The 23,163-nt window shown below is 40.0% G+C and overlaps 1 protein-coding gene across 14 annotated transcripts in view; it reads left to right on the top strand.

Moving 5' to 3' along the window:
* Window positions 1-23,163, top strand: part of LOC113499964 (mucin-17-like) — a 63,383-nt gene that overhangs the window by 25,790 nt on the left and 14,430 nt on the right. For 12 of the 14 annotated variants that reach the window (XM_026880579.1, XM_026880587.1, XM_026880582.1 and 9 more), the window contains exons 2-8: window positions 3,659-3,744; window positions 12,231-12,430; window positions 12,755-13,012; window positions 13,319-13,606; window positions 14,105-14,407; window positions 14,700-15,431; window positions 16,750-19,813. In XM_026880579.1, coding sequence (XP_026736380.1) covers window positions 12,233-12,430; window positions 12,755-13,012; window positions 13,319-13,606; window positions 14,105-14,407; window positions 14,700-15,431; window positions 16,750-19,813 — 4,843 coding nt within the window. In that variant the 5' untranslated portion in view covers window positions 3,659-3,744; window positions 12,231-12,232. Of the gene's footprint in view, window positions 1-3,658; window positions 3,745-8,178; window positions 8,235-12,230; window positions 12,431-12,754; window positions 13,013-13,318; window positions 13,607-14,104; window positions 14,408-14,699; window positions 15,432-16,749; window positions 19,814-23,163 lie in introns of those variants that run through there. The other 2 variants (XM_026880580.1, XM_026880592.1) reach the window with 2 other exon arrangements.

Below are 23,163 nucleotides of genomic sequence, written 5' to 3'. Positions count from 1 at the left end.
TTGTCTCCACTGTGATCATCGACTGTTTGGCAATAAATTGTAACCTTAATAATGCATCACAAATCGTATTGTGGACTCTTCTTTTCTTGTGGTTGATGTACAACCTAGTATCAGAGTTTTTAAACCTCCCGTAGGCCTCTGACGTGCGCACCACTTCTTAATGTTCTGTTTTCCTCACAATGTCTTCCTTCACCGTTTTCAGCAACCGTTGTTGGCGAAAAATCTTATGGCTTAAAATATCTGTGTCCGGTTTCAACCTTTGCAGATTATAGCTATATGTCTGTCATCGGTTATCATAGATCTGTATATTAATAATGAGTCGATTAAGACCACATTATTGGTCATATTCCAAAGAATTTCATATTCACTTGTTTCACAAAGAAACACATCAGAAAACGCTTTAAATTGTTGCACTGAAATGTTATTACCAATGCTATAAACCAGGATCAACAATGATAACCAACGTGTGTCCCAGAGAAACCGTTAACTGTTTTGTGTCTGGGATACCGCATTGAAATTAATCAGAAGTAGCAATGGAGTTTCGTGCCGGTTCTTCTCCATAAGAATGACAACCGGAACCGCGCAACTAGAGTCATCATTGTAACGTTTTGAAAGTGCCCGGAAAACGGCCTACTTAAAATAAAAACTTTTGATTTTGAAAGCCTCCTAGGATTATAAAAAAAATATGTTTTCCATTTCTCCACTGCAAGCGAGAGACGTGTAAAATATTACTACCTTAAATTTTGATATTCAAATTGCTTAAGTCCTTGCCAGAGCAATCGAATTCACAACCTTTCGTTTAGCAGTAAGAGACTCTAACAAATAGGCCCAAAGTGGGACTTTCAAACAGGCCTTAGGCCTGTTTGAAAGTCCCACTTCAGGTCAATTGCCTTCTTTCCAACATACCTCTTATCCGTTTATCTGCCATCTTAAAATCTATACATAGAGAACACATAGATTTAAAGATGGTGATTCACTAAGATAACATTTGTTGACTTAATTCTAATTTCCAATTATTGAATCTAATCAAAATAGATATGACAGGAAATGAAATGTTTTTACTAATTTATAATTGAAACTTGACGTTTGTAACACCCTAGGTAAAGTTTTTATCTAAGAATTAGAAGTTAATTATTGTAATTAATTACTATTTTCTAGGAAATACTATTCTATTGTAAGGTTTTTTTAATAAGTGACTTCCGTAGTTTAAAATTTAATCCTTGTGTCGCGGGAGTTTCACAAACATTTAAGTCACGTGTATACAGATACCCAGACTTAGAACAAGCATTTATGTATCAAACAAATGCTTGTATTGGATAATTAACGCTCTAGAAATAACATTAAAAACATAGAATCTTATTATGAGATTATTAACAGAATATATTACAAAGTAAATGTATATTTGTCTCTAGTTTCAGCCTTTAAATGAGAGAGAGAGCATGAGATTTAAAGATTATCAATTTTCACCCTGATCATGATTTTATAACGACCGTGTCAACACAATTCGTGAAAATTTCAACTTTCTCACAACAAACGGTTCAAGAGATGCGGCCTAGAGACTGACGGACCGAGTCTTAGTCATGGGATTTCATTTTCACCCCTTCGGTACTTACCCCTTAAAAATGTTCTGCTATAGGGGTCGTCGTTTACCTTTCGAAAAATAATCGTATTGTCATTATATTACGGAGCCACATGACGGATACAACATTTAATTATCATAATGACTCATCAGGTTATCTACTAAATTATTATGAATATGATGAAATACACGACATTTTCAGAAAGTATTACATAACGAGCAATCCTTGTGTCGCGGGGGTTTTTACAAACATACAATTCATATGGACAAAAACACCCACACTCAGAACAAACATTCGTGGATCACACAATAAATGTTTGTCCTACGCTGGAATCGAACTGGCGACACGTGCGCAAAGTGGGTTTGGCGTGATGACCTCAACCAAAGGGCTATCGGTGCATACAATTTTTTTCGCCTCCTAAAACACGTTACCTTTACGGGTGTAAGACATTCTAGCTTCTAACTACCCGTAAAGACTGTCAAAAATGTATCAACAACAGCCGGGAGCCACAATTTAACGTGCCTTCCGAAACACGGAGGAAAGTCACCCATCCACGCACTGACCGAATCAAGTGTTGGCTTCACCTGTGATCGATCAACGTTTCAGTTAGTAGCTTAGCCAAATGCTACGCCTACAGTAGATATTATAATAAGTAAATAAGTAGATTCCCATGTTAAAATAGCAGGTATTATAATTGAAAAGTTAATAATATATCTGTGATATGAAACATTAAAACATTAATTAATGCAGATCTTATCATGGGTATTTCTAAGTTTTATACGATGTTTTAAACAGAGTTCTTGTAGGTATCTGAGTTTCTTTGTTATACCATAACTTTTGAATGACTGAATTTATTTTCATGTTTTTTATCCAAAGGCTTAATACGGTAGAGTCCTGAGGGTTTGTCTGTCGGTCCGTCTATCAGCTGTGCTTTTTAAACATAACCAGCGCTCAAAAACTGAGAATAAAGACGTCGTAAAAAAGGCTACCAGGCTTTAATGGGATTGGGCGGGTCACGTCAGCCAATGGACATTGGCCGCTGGGCAAAAGTCACCACGCTATGGGAGACAGCGGATGGACGGCGCGGGGCGTCCCCGTGGGCGGCTTAGGAAACGGTGGCGAGACGATCTAAATGCTCACCACGTGGGCTGGTTCCATGAGGCCCAGGACAGAGAATCGTGGAAGAATTTGAGAAGGCGTTCGCCTAAATACATCTATAATATAGATAAAGTACACCCAGAAAGAATAGAAATGATCATGCTTATCACACAAATATTCAGTTGGGAGTCGAACTCACGACTTCCACGTTAGCAGTCAGGACTCAGGACCACTAACCATCGATCACACAAATGCTTATCCTGGGATAGAACCCGTGATACGACGTGCTTGGCGTGGTGACCTCAACCATTCTAGTGTGACGATCAATATCCGAACTTAATCTATCTGAAAAGAGGCCAGTTGCCCAGCAGTGGGAGAAATAGACTGGAAATTTTTTAATCCGAAACACAAAGAATTCAGAACAATAACACTCAAGTTCAATAGCAAAGGGTATTGTTATCATTAGTTAAAAAAATCACAGCTATCGCAAATTTTATCAAACATTAAAATTACTTAAGGACTATATACTGTGAATTATTATCAGATTATTAATTATTCTAAGAATTGCTTTTAACGTATGACGGCATACGTCTACTTTGAATTTATCAAAACATTTTAAATTGACATTATTTTTTATGGTTTTTCGTTTAATCCTTCATTAATCTTAATTTTTACCTATTTTGGAATTGTCAGTCATATTGAATATCAATTTTAAACCTTCCACACAACGGTAGCGCCATCTAGTCATTAACTAAGTTCGTATTAAGAGGACGCTTGTATCAACTCGACAACTGATAATTAGATATTAGAATATACATTAATTACACTCAGACATAATAAATGTTTGTAGTCATCTCACAAACATTCGTCCTACATGGGAATCGTACCCACGACCACTGACCACGGTCATTCACCACTAGATGACTAGACCAACAATTTGTAATACACGTGTTATCATCAGTATTTGTTTTTAATTTCAGGAGGCAGGCTCAATACACACGGGGAGCTGATAGATCTTCGTGAATACTGCTCATCCCACAAGGGATTTCGCGTGAAGCAAAATAAAGTATGTATAGACGTCATTAAGTACATTTTAAATAAGAATTATAGATATAAAAAATCTAAGAACCCACGTTTTTTAATGTCACTCCATTCAAAATTTATCGAAATCGGTTCAGCTGTTTGTATAGTTGTAAATTGCATTGTCGTCGGGTTTGAACCTACCCTGAAAATTTCAGCCTGATAACTTATCGGGAACGGTTCAAAATTAGGGTTACAAAAATCCAATCGGAGCGACAAAAAAACAGACGAGAAAAGTGAGTGGGTTTTGTGGATCCCCCCCTCCCCCCCCCGTGACACAAGAATTGAAATCATCATCAGATCAACATTCTTCTGCGCTTATACCATTTTTAAGGGTCGTCGCAACATATCTTCTTAAATGCCTTTCTATCTGGGTTGTAAAAACAAAACAAAATAAAAACTTCATCAAAATCAGCATAGCGGTTTTGTAGAGATCGAATCATGCGTTCTCAACCACGAAATAATAGTAAAGATAAATGAATAAATAAATAAATAAAATGCGGACAACAGCACATACATTGTTCTGAACCCAAAGTAAGTTGCTAAAGCACTTGTGTTATGGAATTCAGATACAACGAAGGTACAACAAACACCCAGACCCGAGACAATGTAGAAATGTTAATTTTTACATTGACCCGACCGGGGGTCGAACCCGGGACCTCAGAGCTAGCGACACCTTGAAACCGGTGCGTACGCCACTCGACCACGGAGGTCGTCAAAAGATCAATCATGCTTTAGTGATTTTTTTCACAAATAATACATTAGCTGCCTAGTTATTATGTAAATTAGTTTCGCGTGGACTATCAAACAAATATATGAAACTAGCTGTTGCCCGCGACTTCGTCCACGTGGTTAGAATTTTCCCCATTTTCCATTGTATCTTCGCTCCTATTAGTCGCAGCGTGATGTTATATAGCCTATAGCCTTCCTCGATAAATGGTCTATTCAACACAAAAAGAATTTTTCAAATCGAACCAGTGGTTCCCGAGATTAGCGCGTTCAAACAAACAAACAAACAAACTCTTCAGCTTTATATATTAGTATAGAAGTATAGATTAAGGTCATTATCGACTCTCATAAGAATAATGAGCAAGGTCAATTTTGAGGTTACAAATAGGCAATGAACTTCAAATTGAGCAAGACCGAATCGTACATCGAGAGTTCCGTACAATCTTTGTTTTCGTGATGTAGGTTATATAAATTCATTTTGGAGCATCAAATAGGGATGACGACTGGGTACAAGAAGTAATACACCTTTTTAGTTCATCAGGTAGTTTAAAATATTAGACATGTATTTTGCCATACTTTTTACAATAAAAGTTGGCAAAAATTCTATAAAGTTTAGGAAGGGGCTTGTGACGCAACGATTTCGTATTTATACACAATCGTGACGCCACGCGTACTCAATACTCAATTATTTATTGCGTTCCATAATGTACATTAAGGTCTTACAATCTAATAATACAGAACCATTATGGACCCTGTCGGGCACAGCAAAATCTTAGGAGAGAGGAAGCAGTAACAAATAGCCTTATTTACATTAAATGCCTTTCTATCTGGGTTGTCAAAACAAAACAAAAAGTTCTTCAAAATCAGCATAGCGGCGTAAGTTCCATTTACTGTAATTTGAACAGATTATATTTGCGGTACAAAATACAAAATGCGTATCCATTATTTATTGTTCACTAAATTATATGTAGGGCAAGATATACCAAAAAAAGATCGTTATCCCTTTAAGATATTGCTGCACTTTTACAAAAAGAGTTTTTATTTCAAGTAGGACTTTTTCAGGTAATTGTAAAGTGTTAAAATATTTACTCTAGATGCTCGATTCCATAAAATCGTTTCTAAAGTGTGATATGTATGGCACCTGCAATATATAACAAAATTCCAGAATTTATTAAAGAAATCCAACAAACCAAGCTTTTTAAAAAGGAACTTAAAAAGTTCCTGATTGTAAAATGTTATTATAGTGTTAAAGATTTTTTAATGTAATACACCAGTAAAGTAGATATAGATTTATATTCTAAAATATGTCAAGTAGTTGAGTGAAATTGTTTTTTTCTTTGTAAGTGTTTTTTTCTAGAAAGTTATATTGTTATTTTTTGTATTCTAATTTATGGCAAAACATGTTTGGACTTAAGGGATATCTTTGTTATTTCCTATTTCATTCCATCCACAATTACATTTATATGTTATGTTACACATGTTTGCACAAATAAATATATCTTTATCTTTATCTTTATAAAGAACTTAAGAGTTCTTGCCTTATAGAGCCTGGAGAATTTTTCGTATGTATTTTAGTTGAATTTTTAAATAAATCAATTTGAAAATAGATATTTGCGAATGTTAAGGGAATGGGAAGAAAACTTGTCATTTCTTTCGATAAAGTAATTTTTCAAAGCATTTGGAGCCACAAAATACATAAGTTTACGCATTCCAAAATATGAGTCTAGGTTGACAAATCCTATGTGGCATTGACTTTCTTTTTTTAAGATGCGGTATCCTAAAAACGTTTTCAAACTAACAGTCAGTTTAAAGTGTTATAATAGGTATACCACTCTGAATGTGTTTTGTGAAAATAAACGAAATGTTTTACCAAAATAAAGGATGGAAATGACTGATAAAATTGTGGCAAGTACTTATTTCAGTTTTTTAAAACCTTAAATTCGTTTGTAACTCCTAAAACAATGTAGCAGGTATTTTTAGGAACGTTTGTGGGCTTAAAGTTGCTTCTATCCAAACTGCAAAGTTCTCGTGAACGATCTTACACTTCCTTCACCGCTCAAATCGTCTTACAATTTCAGACTACGGTCAATCTCAACGAGATCTGTTTCTCCCGTAGATCTTCAAAGTATTTTCTTTTTTGAAATTGACTCTTTAAGGGATTCAATACTTGTCTGGCGGGTGGGTAGGCATGAATAGGCAAGACACCTTAAACTCGGAACAAGCGTTCGTGGAACACGAAAATGCTTCCTCTAAATGGGGATCAAACCCGCAACACGTCACGCACAATAGATTTGGCGTGGTGAGCTATACCACTCGGCTGTCCGTGCAGCCATAATTAACTGAGAAACATGTTTCAGTCGAAGCCTTTCGACAGAAGGGAGCAGTGTGGATCTTTGATAATCTTAAAGTCATTATTCACAATCAATCTTCACTTTTTCTTGTCTAAAAGAAAGAGCTAGACCAGTGCCGGTGTACGGGCCACTGACACCCCGGGCGAAAATTTTGTGGCGCCCACTTGAGGGAAGCAATATCAAGTGTTAGTTTTTTGCTGATCCCAAGTAAAATTATATTAAGAATTTCATCTTTCCTTTAGCGTTACGTTTGGCGGTGAAAGTATTTCACCTCTAGCGTAGAGCACAGTTTGCGGGTTGCACTGAGGGTTTGCGCCAGGAGAGGCAAGAGACTCCAACTTCAGACCTTGGCGCCCCCCAGAATTTGTCACCCTGGGCCATCGCTCCATCACGCCCCCCCCCCCCCCTAACGCCGGCACTGAGCTAGACAGATAAACAGACGCTTAACAAGATAGAGTATTCAGGAAATCCTGGATTGCCAGACTAGACACTATTACAAGGACTCGCTAGCCCGCAGAAGCTGATTAAGGACTCCGGTTGGGTCCGAAACTAGTCGGGCTACCCCGATAAATACGCAAAACGGCGCAAGAAACTCCAGAAGCTATCTAGATCTTTCTAGCATTTTAGAATACAAGACAAGACGTAAAATAGTTTGATTGATTGGTTTAATTTTTGATAATCTGTATTAATAGTTTATGGCTTTGTTGATGAAACAGAGTACCTTCCGAAAAAAGATATCGCTATCTCTTCCTAGTGTTTCAAATTCAGTTTGTAATCAATATAATGTATTTTAAGTAAAATATTATACAGGATGTTGTTTTGTGATGGTGTTTTAGTTAATTCTGGTAAAGTTTAATATAATGTGTTTGTGCAAGGAAATTTCTGAAAAGAAAATTGTAAATATGTATCATATATTATTATGATAGTGACTTTCGTGATGCGAATTCATACTTATATACCGTATATACTAAAACGATATTGTCACGCGCATATATCTAGACCGCTGAACTAGATTTTTCGTGACTCTTACGCCATGTCAAAAACTACACAAAAAATAACACTTTTTTTTTTCCTGAACGCGTATTGAACCCACACGTCATTCATACTCAACTCACTCTACTGCTTAAAATCTTGTAATCAGATATTCTTTTATTTTTTTTTACAATTCTTTTCAACACCACCCTGTATAATGCTGATATTTTTGCGATGTGATTTTGATTACGAGATAAATACAAGTAGCTAACTCGATATAACACCGGTACTTAGCAAATTGTTTTATTTGTATTCACATTTATACACACAGCATATATTTTTTTAGTGACACATTTTCGTGAAGTTTTTTCAAGTGACCTTAGATTTGTGATGATAATTGTGATAACGGATTTTAATGAATGAGGTATGTTAATTAAAAGAAAACCTCTTTAAGGTAGACTTTTTTCGTAATCTATAATATACATATCTGAATGAGGTATGTTAGTCATAAAAGGTTTTTTTTTCAAAAGTAACGTTGCTTTGTGATCGGTAATTTATCGGAATGAAAAAATAATCTGTCTGTTTGTTTGTCCGCTAAGATCTTGAAAACTACTGAATGGATTTATTTCAAATTTTTAAAAAATATGAACAAGAGTTCGGGAATACATAAAATTTACTTATCTAAACGCTATTAATAACGGGGGATGAGCAATAAATATCAATTAGTTTTAAATGTTTAAAACAATTTTAGGATGATTTACAAAAACGAGGTGCAATCTATAATACAACAATTTTAGAAATTGACTGAAACGAATATATGAAAAAAGTTTGCTAAAAGTAATAATGAAAATGTTTTTTTAGTTTTGCCTAACTTAAAAAAGGCGCTAGAGATATAGCAAATCAGTCATTATGTGAAAGATCTAAAATTAAGTTTCTAAAACTAGAGTTAACCTAACTATAAATCCTTACCTAACAATTTTCTAGATCGTTCTTGAAAGATAGTGTATCTTTGAAACTATATTCCTATTTAAGTACTATAAGCAAAAAATAATTTCTATATGGCCCGATTTTTCAATCGTCAGATAACTTTTATCCGAGGAATAAATATGGCCGTTTGACATATTTTCTATACAAAAACTGTCAAAACGTCATTCATATTCGTCGAATAAAATTTAGATATCTGGCGATTGAAAAATAGGCCCTAAATCTTTTTGATCATCATTCCTCTGCCCTTATCCAAATTATTTTATTAATATTTGTGGTCGGCGCAACATGTCTTCTTCTTCCATACCTTTCTATCTGACGTCATCTCACAAGAAACACTCTTTGCAGCCATGTCAACTTTAAAAATTAAATCTTTTTATTATAAAACTATTTTTAGTTATTTCCTTTTACCAGTTTCAGTTAGCTTTTGTAAATTCAAGCTTTATGACGAAAGAGATTATAATTATTGCGCAATAATTTATTGGTGACAAAAAGTGTGACGTCATACGTAACTTTGAATCATTGTTTTGTTTTTAAATTAATTTATTAATAAGTGAAGGTTTCCGAAAAAAAAAATTGAATCCTTTTGTAATTATATGTACTAAGTTTTTTGATTTTTTTACCCAAAGGGGATCCCTATATCTAAGACTCTACTGTCTAGCGTCTATCCGGTTGTCATTCCTTCCATCCGTGTGTTCGTATGTCACCAGGCTGTATCTCAAAAACCGTGATAGCTATACCGTTGAAATTGATACAGATGATGTATACATGTTGCCGTTAAAAGACAAATCATAAAAATAAATAACCAGGTTAAGTAACTATTGGTGCGGCCATAAATTGGATGGGTGACCATTTTTTCACGCGATTTGGTTAAAATTTGTTTATTTGTAAGGAATCCTCACGTGTCGCGAGTCGGACTCGCACTTGAAAGGATTTCCTCATATATCTCGGTCAAATTTCAAATAATGTTTTAGTTTGAAGTAATGAATAACTTTATCTAAGTAGTAGTCTTCTTATCGTATGGTTGATGTACAACCTGGTGTCAGGGTGTATCCCGCCCGAGACCTCTGACGTGACGCAACGCACCCTTGAAACATTCCCAGTACCGCCATTATCCTCGCGATGTTTTCTTGCACCGTTTTATCAAGTGATAATTGCTTTGTAATACGGCAATACGTACATGAATTTAAAATGATTTAACGCGTGTCGGGATTCTAACCCACTACCTTTGATTTAGCAACCCAACTGTCATATGACTTAAGCTAATGCTGAGATAAGGTGAAGTTATCTTTTCAACAAATTGAACTAATATTTAAAAGCATCATCATCGGCCTAGCCTTTTCCCAACTATGTTGGGGTCGGCTTCCAGTCTAACCGGTTTCAGCTAAGTACCAGCCTTTTACAAGGAGCGACTGCCTATCTGACCTCCTCAACCCAGTTACCTGGGCAACACGATACCCCTTGGTTAGACTGGTTGTCAGACTTTTCGAGCTTCTGACTACATGTAACGACTGTCAAAGATGTAGGAATAAAAGCCGGGACCCACAATTTAACGTGCCTTCCGAAACACGGAGGAACTCGTTATGACAAAGATAGTCTACGGACCAACCGCGTCAAGCGCAGCTTAACCTGTGATCGATTCACTTATATCTTAGCCACCATATTTAGAAGCATTAGTCAAAAAACTTTAGAAATGAAGTTTGAACACACATAAATTTCAGAAGCATCCACAAAAATTCTTGTTTCATTTAAAAACATTTAATTATTTCGAACGACTTACCTTCCGTAATGTCTTGGCAAAAAGAAAATTTATATAAATTTGTTATCTGCAAAAGTTGTCTAAACAGTTATGAAATTAAACGGTCCCTAATTGCTTTAACACAAAACAATTTCGACACAGCATATAAATAATTAACCAATTGGTTTTGTAATAATACTCAATTAATTTTGATTAGATCTTTTAACTGTAAAAAAATATTAGTTATTAGTGAACGCTGTTGTTTGGTATTGTGAATAAAATAAAATTTTCAAAGTCGTTTTTATATGACAAATGTGTGATTTTAAGATCCTTTTGCGCAGGGATCATACGATTATGTACGTATTAATGATAATTAATGTAATTTAATTAAAAGAATAGAAAAAGTTACAATACTTACGACTGCACGGATAGCCGAGAGGTTGAGGTCATCACGCCAAACCCACTGAGCGTGACGTGGCGCGGTTTCGCACCCCGCGTAGGACAAGCGTTTGTGTGATCCACGAATGCTTGTCCATAGTCTGGGTGTCTTTGTGCATGAGACTTGGATGTTTGTGAAACCCCAGCGACACAAGGATTGAATACCTTAATGCGGGAGTCATTTTTTTTAGAAAATAAAATTTGAAAATTGGGGAACGGAAAACATAGGTTTTTCATAACCTTTAAAGTGCAAAGGTCATGCATAGTCTACTTAGTGACGTTATACCAATTTCAATTAGTTTGGCATGCCTTATTGTCTGTATGTATGCGATAAAATTTTGCAAGTTAAGGCTTTAGATATGAAACTTCGCTTACTCAGAACTATGATGACAATGCAATAATATGGTACTATTGATGAAACTGGAAAAAGTCAAGAACTTTGTAACGAAACATTATAATGTCATCGCGTTTCAGCCTTTCTTTTTTCGTAGTTTCATCCTAGTCCCTTCACTTATAGCATGATTATTAAGGTCGTGAAAGGGAGATGCCGCTTAACACCAAGTAACAGGCTTTCTCGTTTCTTCTACTACTCAAATTCAAGACACGGTCTAAAGTCCCTGATCATTAGACAGAGTTGTTTCCCACGTGATCTTTATTATGATACGTCGTAACCCCATATCCCCTCCATCCGATATTAAGTTTAAGGCTGGCAGAGGCTGGATGCATAAGGAGTCAGTCTAGTATCTGGAGGATGACATAAGAGAGGCCAATGTCTAGGAATGGACTGTAACGAGCTGATGATGACAATACTTTAGAAGAATCGTCATAATTCAGGGCATAAGCCTCTAATTCATGAAGCCATTCTTTCCTCGTTTTATGCCCTTTACATCCATCCTACTCCAGCCATCTTTTTATATCGCCTGCTTACCGAAATTGCACCTGAAAAGTCTTGGTCACCATTCGGTTATTACTCTACTCAATTTAAAGTCTAGGAGTCTTGTGCTAATGACTTGGATGTTTATGAAATCTATGCGACACAGCGATATTCCTTAGTGAGGGGATCATATAGAAGCAATTTAACAAAGAGGTATCGCGTTGCCCAAGTAACTGGTTTGAGGATGTCAGATAGGCAGTCGCTCCTTGTAAAACACTGGTACTTAGCTGCATCCGGTTAGACTGGAAACCGACTCCAACATATTTGGGAGAAGGCTAGGATGATAAATGAGGAAGTCACTAAAAGAGGTTTTCTTTTCTTTCCAGATATGTACAAAGCTATCATATTTGCGACACTGATAGCCGCGTCATCCGCACAGTTCCTGCCCAATGGCTGCCCATCGAATTTCCAAGAACAACTGTATATGCCACACGAGAGCGACTGCTCGAAGTACTACCAATGCAGCAATGGAAACAAAATTGAGATGAGCTGTGGGCCGGGCACCCTGTACGATGCACAGTTACAGGTATGCCGTCATTATTCTAAGACATTTATTTCTGGCTGGTGCAAAAGCAAAATCATAAGTTTTTATTTCAAGTAGGCCTCATTTTACTATGCGCTGTTGAATATTAAATAAATTGTACTGTATATTTTATAGACATTTATTTCTAAAAAGAGTAACTTATGGTTTCTTGCCGGTTATCTATAAAAAATACGCTTTGGAACCGCGCAACTAGAGCCATCATTGTAACGTATTGAAAGTGCCTGGAATACAGTAACAAACAAGAGTGGAGGAAATAGAAATTAAATTTAAAAAAACCCAGAAATTTAAAATGGATTCTCTTTTCAGGTGTGCAATTGGCCGTTTGCAGTGCAATGTTCAACCACAACACAACCTTCACCCACAACAACAACGGTTGCTCCAACAACAACCATTCCTACAACCGTTCCACAAATCAACTACCTACCGAACGGTTGCCCAGCAGACTTTTCCGTCCATTACCTGTTATCACATGAGACTGATTGCGCTAAATACTACAGTTGCAGCAATGGACAGAAAATTGAAATGCCTTGTGCACCTGGTACTATGTTCGACTTTGATCAGCAGGTACAACCATTCATTGTTTTTTATAGTACCCTAAGTTGAAGTGTTCGGAGATAATATAAAAAAATGCTTAACCAATACATTGAACTAAAGAGCATTTTGAATAACTTGTTGACACCGCTCAAGTGATTAATATCCGGTTCAAAAATCTTGAACAATATATTTCCTTAAGTTGATTTCTTAACTTAATGCACCAATACACCTACTTATCTGAACTCTAACTCCACTATTCTACTAATATTTAAAAAATAGGTATCACAAAACATGAAAAGTTCTACAAAAATTATGACAATCATCAATTAATTTTAGGGTTGCAACTGGCCACACTCAGTAACATGCTTCAAAGGTGTTTCTACAACCTCACCAGCTGCACCTACACCTCCACAACCAGCTACAACCAGACCAACAACAACTACAACCATACGTACAACCACCCCACCAACAAGTTTCCTACCGAATGGTTGCCCAACGGACTTTAGTATACATTACTATTTGTTACCACATGAGACTGATTGCTCAAAATTTTATAGTTGCAGCAATGGACAGAAATATGAAATGTCTTGTGCTAGTGGCACGTTGTTTGACTTTGATTTACAGGTAAACACACTATTATTTCTATCTCTTTTAATTATACGAATAACTTCATCAGTTCACTTCACTTTGAGATGAGTTTTTGTCTAAAGCTTTTTTCGGAGACACAGGTCCAACATTCGGGAGTAAATAATAATATGGGCGAATTGTATAAAGGCGATTGTTTGAATTTAATTTTCCAAGAGCCCCCATTACACTATCTTTCTGCATCGTTTATTATTATTCTTTATAGTTGATTAGATATATTGTCACAAACCTCCTTCTCTATATGGGAGGCTTTAGCTTGCATGCAAAACTATGTTAGATATCATAGCAAAAACAAAATACATGTATTCATAAATGATCCGCTTATCTGACTGCAATACTACTAAGCGCAACGTGTCGCGAGTTCGATCTCCGCGTAGGACAAGCTTTTGTATGGTCCACGAATGCTTGTTCTGAGTCTGGTCTCAATTGTCTTTTTGTTTGTAAAAAAAACATGTAATTATTGACGACACTTTTTAGGAATGCGACTGGCCACACTTAGTAACCTGTTTCAAAGGTGCGTCTACCACAACAACTCCTGCACCTACAACTACACAACCAACTTCAACTCAACGAACAACCACCACAACCAGGCCAACAACAACTAGAACAACAACTACAACTAGGCCAATAGATCTTCTACCAAATGGTTGCCCATCAGACTTCTCTATACATTACTTGTTGCCACACGAAACTGATTGTGCTAGGTACTACAGTTGCAGTAATGGTCAAAAAATAGAAATGTCTTGCGCACCTGGCACATTGTTCGCCTTTAATTTACAGGTAAACTTTTAAATAACCTTATTTTTTTTTGTTGGTTCTTCATAAATTTTATAAATACCTTTCTTTTCTCTTCATTTTATATAGTTACGAAAAAAAAAACAATTTAACGATAAATCACATTGCAAGCACAACGTAACATCAACCAAAACATATTTTTATTAACTAAATTATCAAACACTTAAAAATAAACACATATTTCTAATAAGTAGTTTTGTGTTTTCGCAGAATCCAAAATACCCCTAGCGTGTCATGATGTTAATTGCCTTCAAAAAAGAATTTATATTTCATTCAGGGCTGCAGTTGGCCTAGTCAAGTGACTTGCTTTAATGGCCCAACCACTACAACAGAGGTACCGATCACTACAGAAGCAGTCACAACCACTGAAGCACCGACCACAACCGCAGCAACCTCTACAACCGAAGAACCAACAACAGCTGAAGCAACCACTACAACTCAAGCGCCATCTACAACAGAAGCAACAACACAGGAATCCAGCACTATAACTGAGACAACCTTAACAACTGAAGAACCAACTACAACTCCTGTGCCAATAACGACTGATGCTTCAACAACCTCGGAACCAGCAACCTCTACCACAGAGGGACCAACTACAACTGAAGCAACTTCTACAACAGGGTTACCAACAACAACCTATGTACCCACAACAACACAGAAACCTTTAACAACTGAAGAACCATCTACAACTCAAGAATCATCTTCAACTGAGGATCCGTCTACAACCGAAGAATCATCTTCAACTGAGGATCCGTCCACAACCGAAGAATCAACTTCGTCTGAAGACCCGTCTACTACCGAAGAATCCGGGGAGCCGACTACTAGCGAAGCAACATCCACATCAGAAGATTCCTCAGAACCTGTTACCTTGCCAAATGGTTGCCCAGCTGATGGTGGGCATCATCTTTTGCCCCACGAGACGGATTGTGCAAAGTACTACACTTGTGTCAACGGGGAACCAGTCGAGAGGGACTGTGCACCTGGTACCTGGTTCGACTACAACTTACAAGTAAGTGGCACTTCAGTACCAGCCCGAATAGACAAGTGATTGTGCAAGTACTGACGCTGAACGAATCCCTCGACTGCATTTGAATGACAAGTTATTCTATTTCTTTCTTCTTTTCGTATTGTGACAGAGTTTTAAATCACTCTTTAGACTATGACGTGGTTTAATACATTCTTGATTAAATGATGTAACGGTTTATGGGTGCCCGACGAGTTTCGGACCCAACCGGAGTCTTTAATCATGAGCTGACGCGGCGGGATCGCGAGTCGAACTGTCGGGCACCCCCGATAAATACGCGTGAGTAAACCGTTACATCATTTGATAATGAATCAGTATCACGATAGTTATTATAAAATAATACATTCTTGCAATTAAAAATAACTTTGTGATAACATCCACATTAATTCGAAAACACTGGTTTTTGCCGGGATTCAAACCTAAGACCAATTTACTTGGCAGTCCAACAGTCATACGAGATTGTTATTTCTGTAAATTTGAATTTGCAGCGATTCCGATCAGCATGAGAAAGATTACTTGTCTACGGGCTCAGCAGTTCAAAGTTTTGTGAATCAAGCATTGCTTGACGTATTTAAAATGTGTTACTACTCCGAACAAAAAAATCTGGTCTTTTCTCCGATAAGAATTATTCTATTCAATAATTTAACAACGGTTTAAGGCGACTGAGCGATTCGAATTATGGTATAAGTCGCTTGTACGACGAAACCTATTCGGGTTATCTCAATAAATACGCGTGATTAAACCGTTAATAAATATACAGTTATGATAACATATACGTGACATGCAAAAACATAATCAGTTTCTCAAAATAAATACAATCTATCTTCGGTATAGACAAGTTAAATACTTTCTTGGAGAAAATTGTTCAACTTTGCCATGTATAGAGCATATTTCAAATGACGCTTTCACTGTTAAAATGAACGAGTTTCTTCAACAATATGTCAATAGTTCATTTTTTTATGGATCATTTTTTTTTAAGTGTCTCAGATCTAAGTCTTTTTCTTAACTTTTATGCAGATACTAACGATGTTTTTTTACCAATTTTACAGTTTAATTAGAATATGAAGATTCGACAAAGTTGTGATAGGTTAGGTTTATTTTAGGTGTATTATGACTAAGTATAATTTGACTGCTGAAACTGTGTCTTCTCTTAGTAATATTTGGCGTCGACAGTTGATATAATATGTCCTTGACAGCAATATTTTTCCATCTTTGAAATGCAGTTTTTCAGGAAAACGTGCGGATTCAAGCTGCCAGCATTGTTCTCGCAGATTTTCATTATTAAAATAAAATGTTCTTTCAGGGGTGCAATTGGCCATTTATGGTAGAATGTGACTTAACAACGACAACTTCTACCACAACAACAACAACAACAACACCGTTACCTACAACTGTTGGTAATTGGACAAAACCCACACATGGGTGGTCGTCGACTACAAAACACTGGACAAAACCTACACCAGGGTTGTCGTCAACCACTAAACATTGGACGAAACCCACACCAGGCCTATCTTCAACTACTAAACATTGGACAAAACCTACACCAACGTCATCTTCAACGACTGCGGCTCCAGCAACTACTCAGAAACCTACAACTACTGAGGAATGGACAACACCCACAACCGGGATGCCTACAACTACCGAAGAATGGGCAACGCCCACAACCGGTTTGCCAACAACTACAGAGGAATGGACAACACCCGCAACTGGGCTACCAACCACAACAGAGGAATGGATGACGTCCACAACCGAGTTGCCAACAACAACAGAGGAATGGATGACGTCCACAACCGAGTTGCCAACGACTACAGAGGAATGGATGACCTCGACAACCGAGTTGCCAACGACTACAGAGGAATGGATAACGCCCACAACCACGTTGCCAACGACTACAGAGGAGTGGACGATTCCTTCAACCACTGACGATGTGACATTGCCCACCACTGAATTGCCTTCGACGACAGAAGCTGTGACAACAACTACAACTACAACTGCTTTACCTACAACCATTGGTAATTGGACAAAGCCCACGCCCAGTTGGTCTTCAACTACTAAGCATTGGACAAAGCCCACATCAGGTTGGTCTTCGACCACTAAACATTGGACAAAGCCTACACCAGGGCTGTCTTCGACTACTAAACACTGGACAAAACCCACCCCCACGTCTTCAACAACTTCAACAACTGAGGCTTCAACTACTACTTCAGCTCGGACAACAACTCAGGAAGCCACAACTAGTGAAGTTCTGACAACACCTACAACTGAGTTTTCATCAACCACTGACGATGTGACAACACCCTCAACTGAGTTGCCAACAACCATTGGGGATTGGACGACACCTACAAGTGAACTGCCTTCAACCACCGACGATGTTACAACGCCCACTACTGCGGTGCCGACAACAACTGGAGAATGGACAACACCTACAACGGGGTTGCCTTCAACAACCGACGACGTGACAACACCCACAACTGGGGTGCCAACAACCATTGGAGAATGGACGACACCTATAACTGAGTTGCCTTCAACCACTGACGATGTTACAACGCCCACTACTGGGGTGCCGACAACCATTGGGGAATGGACGACACCTACAACTCAGTTGCCAACAACCACTGAAGAATGGATGACACCTACAACTGAGTTGCCTTCAACCACTGATGATGTTACAACACCCGCAACTGGGGTGCCGACAACGACTGGACAATGGACAACACCTACAACGGGGTTGCCTTCAACAACCAACGATGTGACAACACCTTCAGCAGAGTTGCCAACAACCATTGGGGATTGGACGACACCTACAAGTGAATTGCCTTCAACCACTGACGATGTTACAACGCCCACTACTGGGGTGCCGACGACCATTGGGGAATGGACGACACCTACAACTCAGTTGCCAACAACCACTGGAGAATGGACGACACCTACAACTGAGTTGCCTTCAACCACTGAGGATGTTACAACACCCACAACTGGGGTGCCGACAACTACTGGACAATGGACAACACCTACAACGGGGTGGCCTTCAACAACCGACGATGTGACAACACCCTCAACAGAATTGCCAACAACAATTGAAGATTCAATATCGTCAACGTCAGGGTTACCTACTTCTACTGGAGAATGGACGACGCCCACGACAGGGCTGCCAACAAGTACTGACGGATGGGAAACACCTACGACAGAGTTACCTTTTACCACTGAAGACCTTACAACGCCAACAACGGACTTACCGACAACTACAGAGGATATAACAACTACAACAACTACAACTAAATTACCAACAACAATTGGAAATTGGACAAAACCCACATCAGGATGGTCTTCGACCACTAAACATTGGACAAGGCCTACACCATGGTCACCTTCAAGTACTAAACATTGGACAAAACCTACACCAACGTCATCTTCAACGACTGCGGCTCCAGCAACTACTCCGAAACCTACAACTACTGCAGTTCCGACTACTACTACTACAGAGCAATCAACAACAACGGTGGATTTAACACCTACGACTTTGGTTCCCACAACAATTCAAGATTGGATAATGTCCACGACTCAGGAACCTAAAACTACTGAAGGTTGGACAACACCTACAACTGAGTTGCCTTCAACAACTGATGATGAGGCATCACTCACAACTGAGATATCAACAACCCTGGAAGATCTCACAACACAGACCACCGATGCTACTTCAACAACATACATTTCTACAACAACCGTTGAAGATCTTACAACAATATCTACAGGAGATCCTGTAACAACGCCAATTCCTACAATACCAGAGGATCTCACAACCCAAACAACCGGGGAACCTACAACAACGCCCATTCCCACAACCCCAGAGGACCAAACGGACCTAACTACCGAGACATACGCAACACATGAGCCTACAACCACTGAATTTGTAACAACATCTACACAAGTGGCCTACACTACCCCAGAGAGTTCTACTACCTCTTGGGCTACAATAACTACAGACAAACCCACTACCCTAGACGACTCAACGCCGGCTACAACTCAGACTTACACAACCCCTGATGATCTCACAACCATCTCACCTGAAGATTCTACAACTGGTGTATCCACAACCCCAGGAGATCTCACAACCGTCACACCTGACGGATCTACAACGGGTGCTCCCACAACCCCAGGGGACCAGACAACCAATACAACTGATGAATCAACAACTGATTTATTCACAACCCCAGGGGATCAATCAACCGTAACACCTGATGGTTCTACAACTGGTATTCCTACAACCCCAGGAGATCTCACAACCGTCACACCTGACGGATCTACAACGGGTACTCCCACAACCCCAGAGGATCTCACAACCAGCTTACCTGAGGATTCCACAACTGGTGCTCCCACAACCGCAGAGGATCTCCCAACCAGCTTACCTCAAGATTCTACAACTGGTGTTCCTGCAACCCCAGATGATGTCACAACAAGCTCACCTGAGGGTTCCACAAATGGTGCTCCCACAACCCCAGAGGATCTCACAACCAACTTACCTGAGGATTCTACAACTGGTGTATCCACAACCCCAGGCGACCTCACAACCGTAACACCTGACGGATCTACAACTGGTGTTCCTACAACCCCAGAGGATCTCACAACCAACTTACCTGAGGATTCTACAACTGGTGTTCCTGCAACCCCAGATAATGTCACAACAAGCTCACCTGAGGGTTCCACAACTGATGCTCCCACAACTCCAGAGGATCTCACAACCATCTTACCTGAGGATTCTACAACTGGTGTATCCACAACCCCAGGCGACCTCACAACCGTAACACCTGACGGATCTACAACTGTTATTCCTACAGCCCCAGAGGATCTCACAACCAACTTACCTGAGGATTCTACAACTGGTTTTTCCACAACCCCAGGAGATCTCACAACCGTCACACCTGACGGATCTACAACGGGTGCTCCCACAACCCCAGAGGATCTCACAACCATCTTACCTGAGGATTCTACAACTAGTGTATCCACAACCTCAGGCGACCTCACAACCGTAACCCCTGACGGATCAACAACTGATGTTTCCACAACCCCAGGGGACCAGACAACCGTAACACTTGATGGTTTTACAACTGGTATTCCTACAACCCCAGATGATCTCACAACCATTACAACTGACGGATCGACGACCAGTGTTCCCACAACCCCAGGAGATCTCACAACCGTCACACCTGACGGATCTACAACTGGTGTTCCTACAACCCCAGAGGATCTCACAACCAACTTACCTGAGGATTCTACAACTGGTGTTCCTGCAGCCCCAGATGATGTCACAACAAGCTCACCTGAGGGTTCCACAACTGGTGCTCCCACAACCCCAGAGGATCACACAACCATCTTACCTGAGGATTCTACAACTGGTGTATCCACAACCCCAGACGACCTCACAACCGTAACACCTGACGGATCTACAACGGGTGCTCCCACAACCCCAGAAGATCTCACAACCAGCTTACCTGACGATTCTACAACTGGTGTTCCTGCAACCCCAGATGATGTCACAACCAGCTCACCTGAGGATTCCACAACTGGTGCTCCCACAACCACAGAGGATCTCACAACCAGCTTACCTGAAGATTCTACAACTGGTTTTTCCACAACCCCAGGAGATCTCACAACCGTCACACCTGACGGATCTACAACGGGTGCTCCCACAACCCCAGAGGATCTCACAACCAACTTACCTGAGGATTCTACAACTGTTTTTTCCACAACCCCAGGAGATCTCACAACCGTCACACCTGACGGATCTACAACGGGTGCTCCCACAACCCCAGGGGACCAGACAACCATTACAACTGATGAATCAACAACTGATGTATTCACAACCCCAGGGGATCAATCAACCGTAACACCTGACGGATCCACAACGGGTACTCCCACAACCCCAGAAGATCTCACAACTAGCTTACCTGAAGATTCTACAACTGGTGTTCCTGCAACCCCAGATGATGTCACAACCAGCTCACCTGAGGATTCCACAACTGGTGCTCCCACAACCACAGAGGATCTCACAACCAGCTTACCTGAAGATTCTACAACTGGTGTATCCACAACCCCAGGCGACCTCACAACCGTAACACCTGACGGATCTACAACTGTTATTCCTACAACCCCAGAGGATCTCACAACCAACTTACCTGAGGATTCTACAACTGGTTTTTCCACAACCCCAGGAGATCTCACAACCGTCACACCTGACGGATCTACAACGGGTGCTCCTACAACCCCAGAGGATCTCACAACCAACTTACCTGAGGATTCTACAACTGGTTTTTCCACAACCCCAGGAGATCTCACAACCGTCACATCTGACGGATCTACAACGGGTGCTCCCACAACCCCAGAAGATCTCACAACCAGCTTTCCTGAAGATTCTACAACTGGTGTATCCACAACCCCAGCCGACCTCACAACCGTAACACCTGACGGATCTACAACTGGTATTCCTACAACCCCAGGAGATCTCACAACCGTCTCACCTGATGGATCTACAACGGGCACTCCCACAACTCCAGAGGATCTCACAACCAGCTTACCTGAGGATTCTACAACTGATGTACCTGCAACCCCAGATGATGTCACAATCAGCTCACCTGAAGATTCCACAACTGGTGCTCCCACAACCACAGAGGATCTCACAACCATCCTACCTGAGGATTCTACAACTGGTGTATCCACAACCCCAGGCGATCTCACAACCGTAACACCTGACGGATCTACAACTGACATTCTTACGATCCCAGACGATCTCACAACCATTACAACTGACGGATCTACAACGGGTCTTCCCACAACCCCAGAGGATCTCACAACTGTAACTCCTGACGGATCGACGACCAGTGTTCCCACAACCCCAGGAGACCTCACAACCGTCACACCTGATGGATCTACAACGGGTGCTCAAACAACCCCAGAAGATCTCACAACCATCTTACCTGAGGATTCTACAACTGGTGTATCCACAACCCCAGGAGATCTCATAACCGTAACATTTGATGGTTCTACAACTGATATTCCCACAACCCCAGAAGGTCTCACAACCATCTTACCTGAGGATTCTACAACTGTCATATCCACAACCCCAGAAGATCTCACAACCGTAATACCTGACGGATCTACAACTGGTATTCCTACAACCCCAGAGGATCTCACAACCTTCTTACCTGAAGATTCTACAACTGGTGTTCCTGCAACCCCAGATGATGTCACAACAAGCTCACCTGAGGGTTCCACAACTGGTGCTCCCACAACCCCAGAGGATCTCACAACCGTAACCCCTGACGGATCAACAACTGATGTTTCCACAACCCCAGGGGACCAGACAACCGTAACACTTGATGGTTCTACAACTGGTATTCCTACAACCCCAGGAGATCTCACAACCGTCACACCTGACGGATCTACAACTGGTATTCCCACAACCCCAGGAGACCTCACAACCGTCACACCTGACGGATCTACAACGGGTGCTCAAACAACCCCAGAAGATCTCACAACCTTCTTACCTGAGGATTCTACAACTAGTGTATCCACAACCCCAGGTGACCTCACAACCGTAACCCCTGACGGATCAACAACTGATGTTTTCACAACGACAGCCGACCAGACAACCGTAACACTTGATGGTTCTACAACTGGTATTCCTACAACCCCAGGGGATTTCACAACCATATTAGCTGAG

This window comes from Trichoplusia ni, chromosome 13 (genome assembly GCF_003590095.1).
Source record: "Trichoplusia ni isolate ovarian cell line Hi5 chromosome 13, tn1, whole genome shotgun sequence".
NCBI lineage: Eukaryota > Metazoa > Arthropoda > Insecta > Lepidoptera > Noctuidae > Trichoplusia > Trichoplusia ni.
This window is presented reverse-complemented; position numbering and strand designations above follow the sequence as displayed.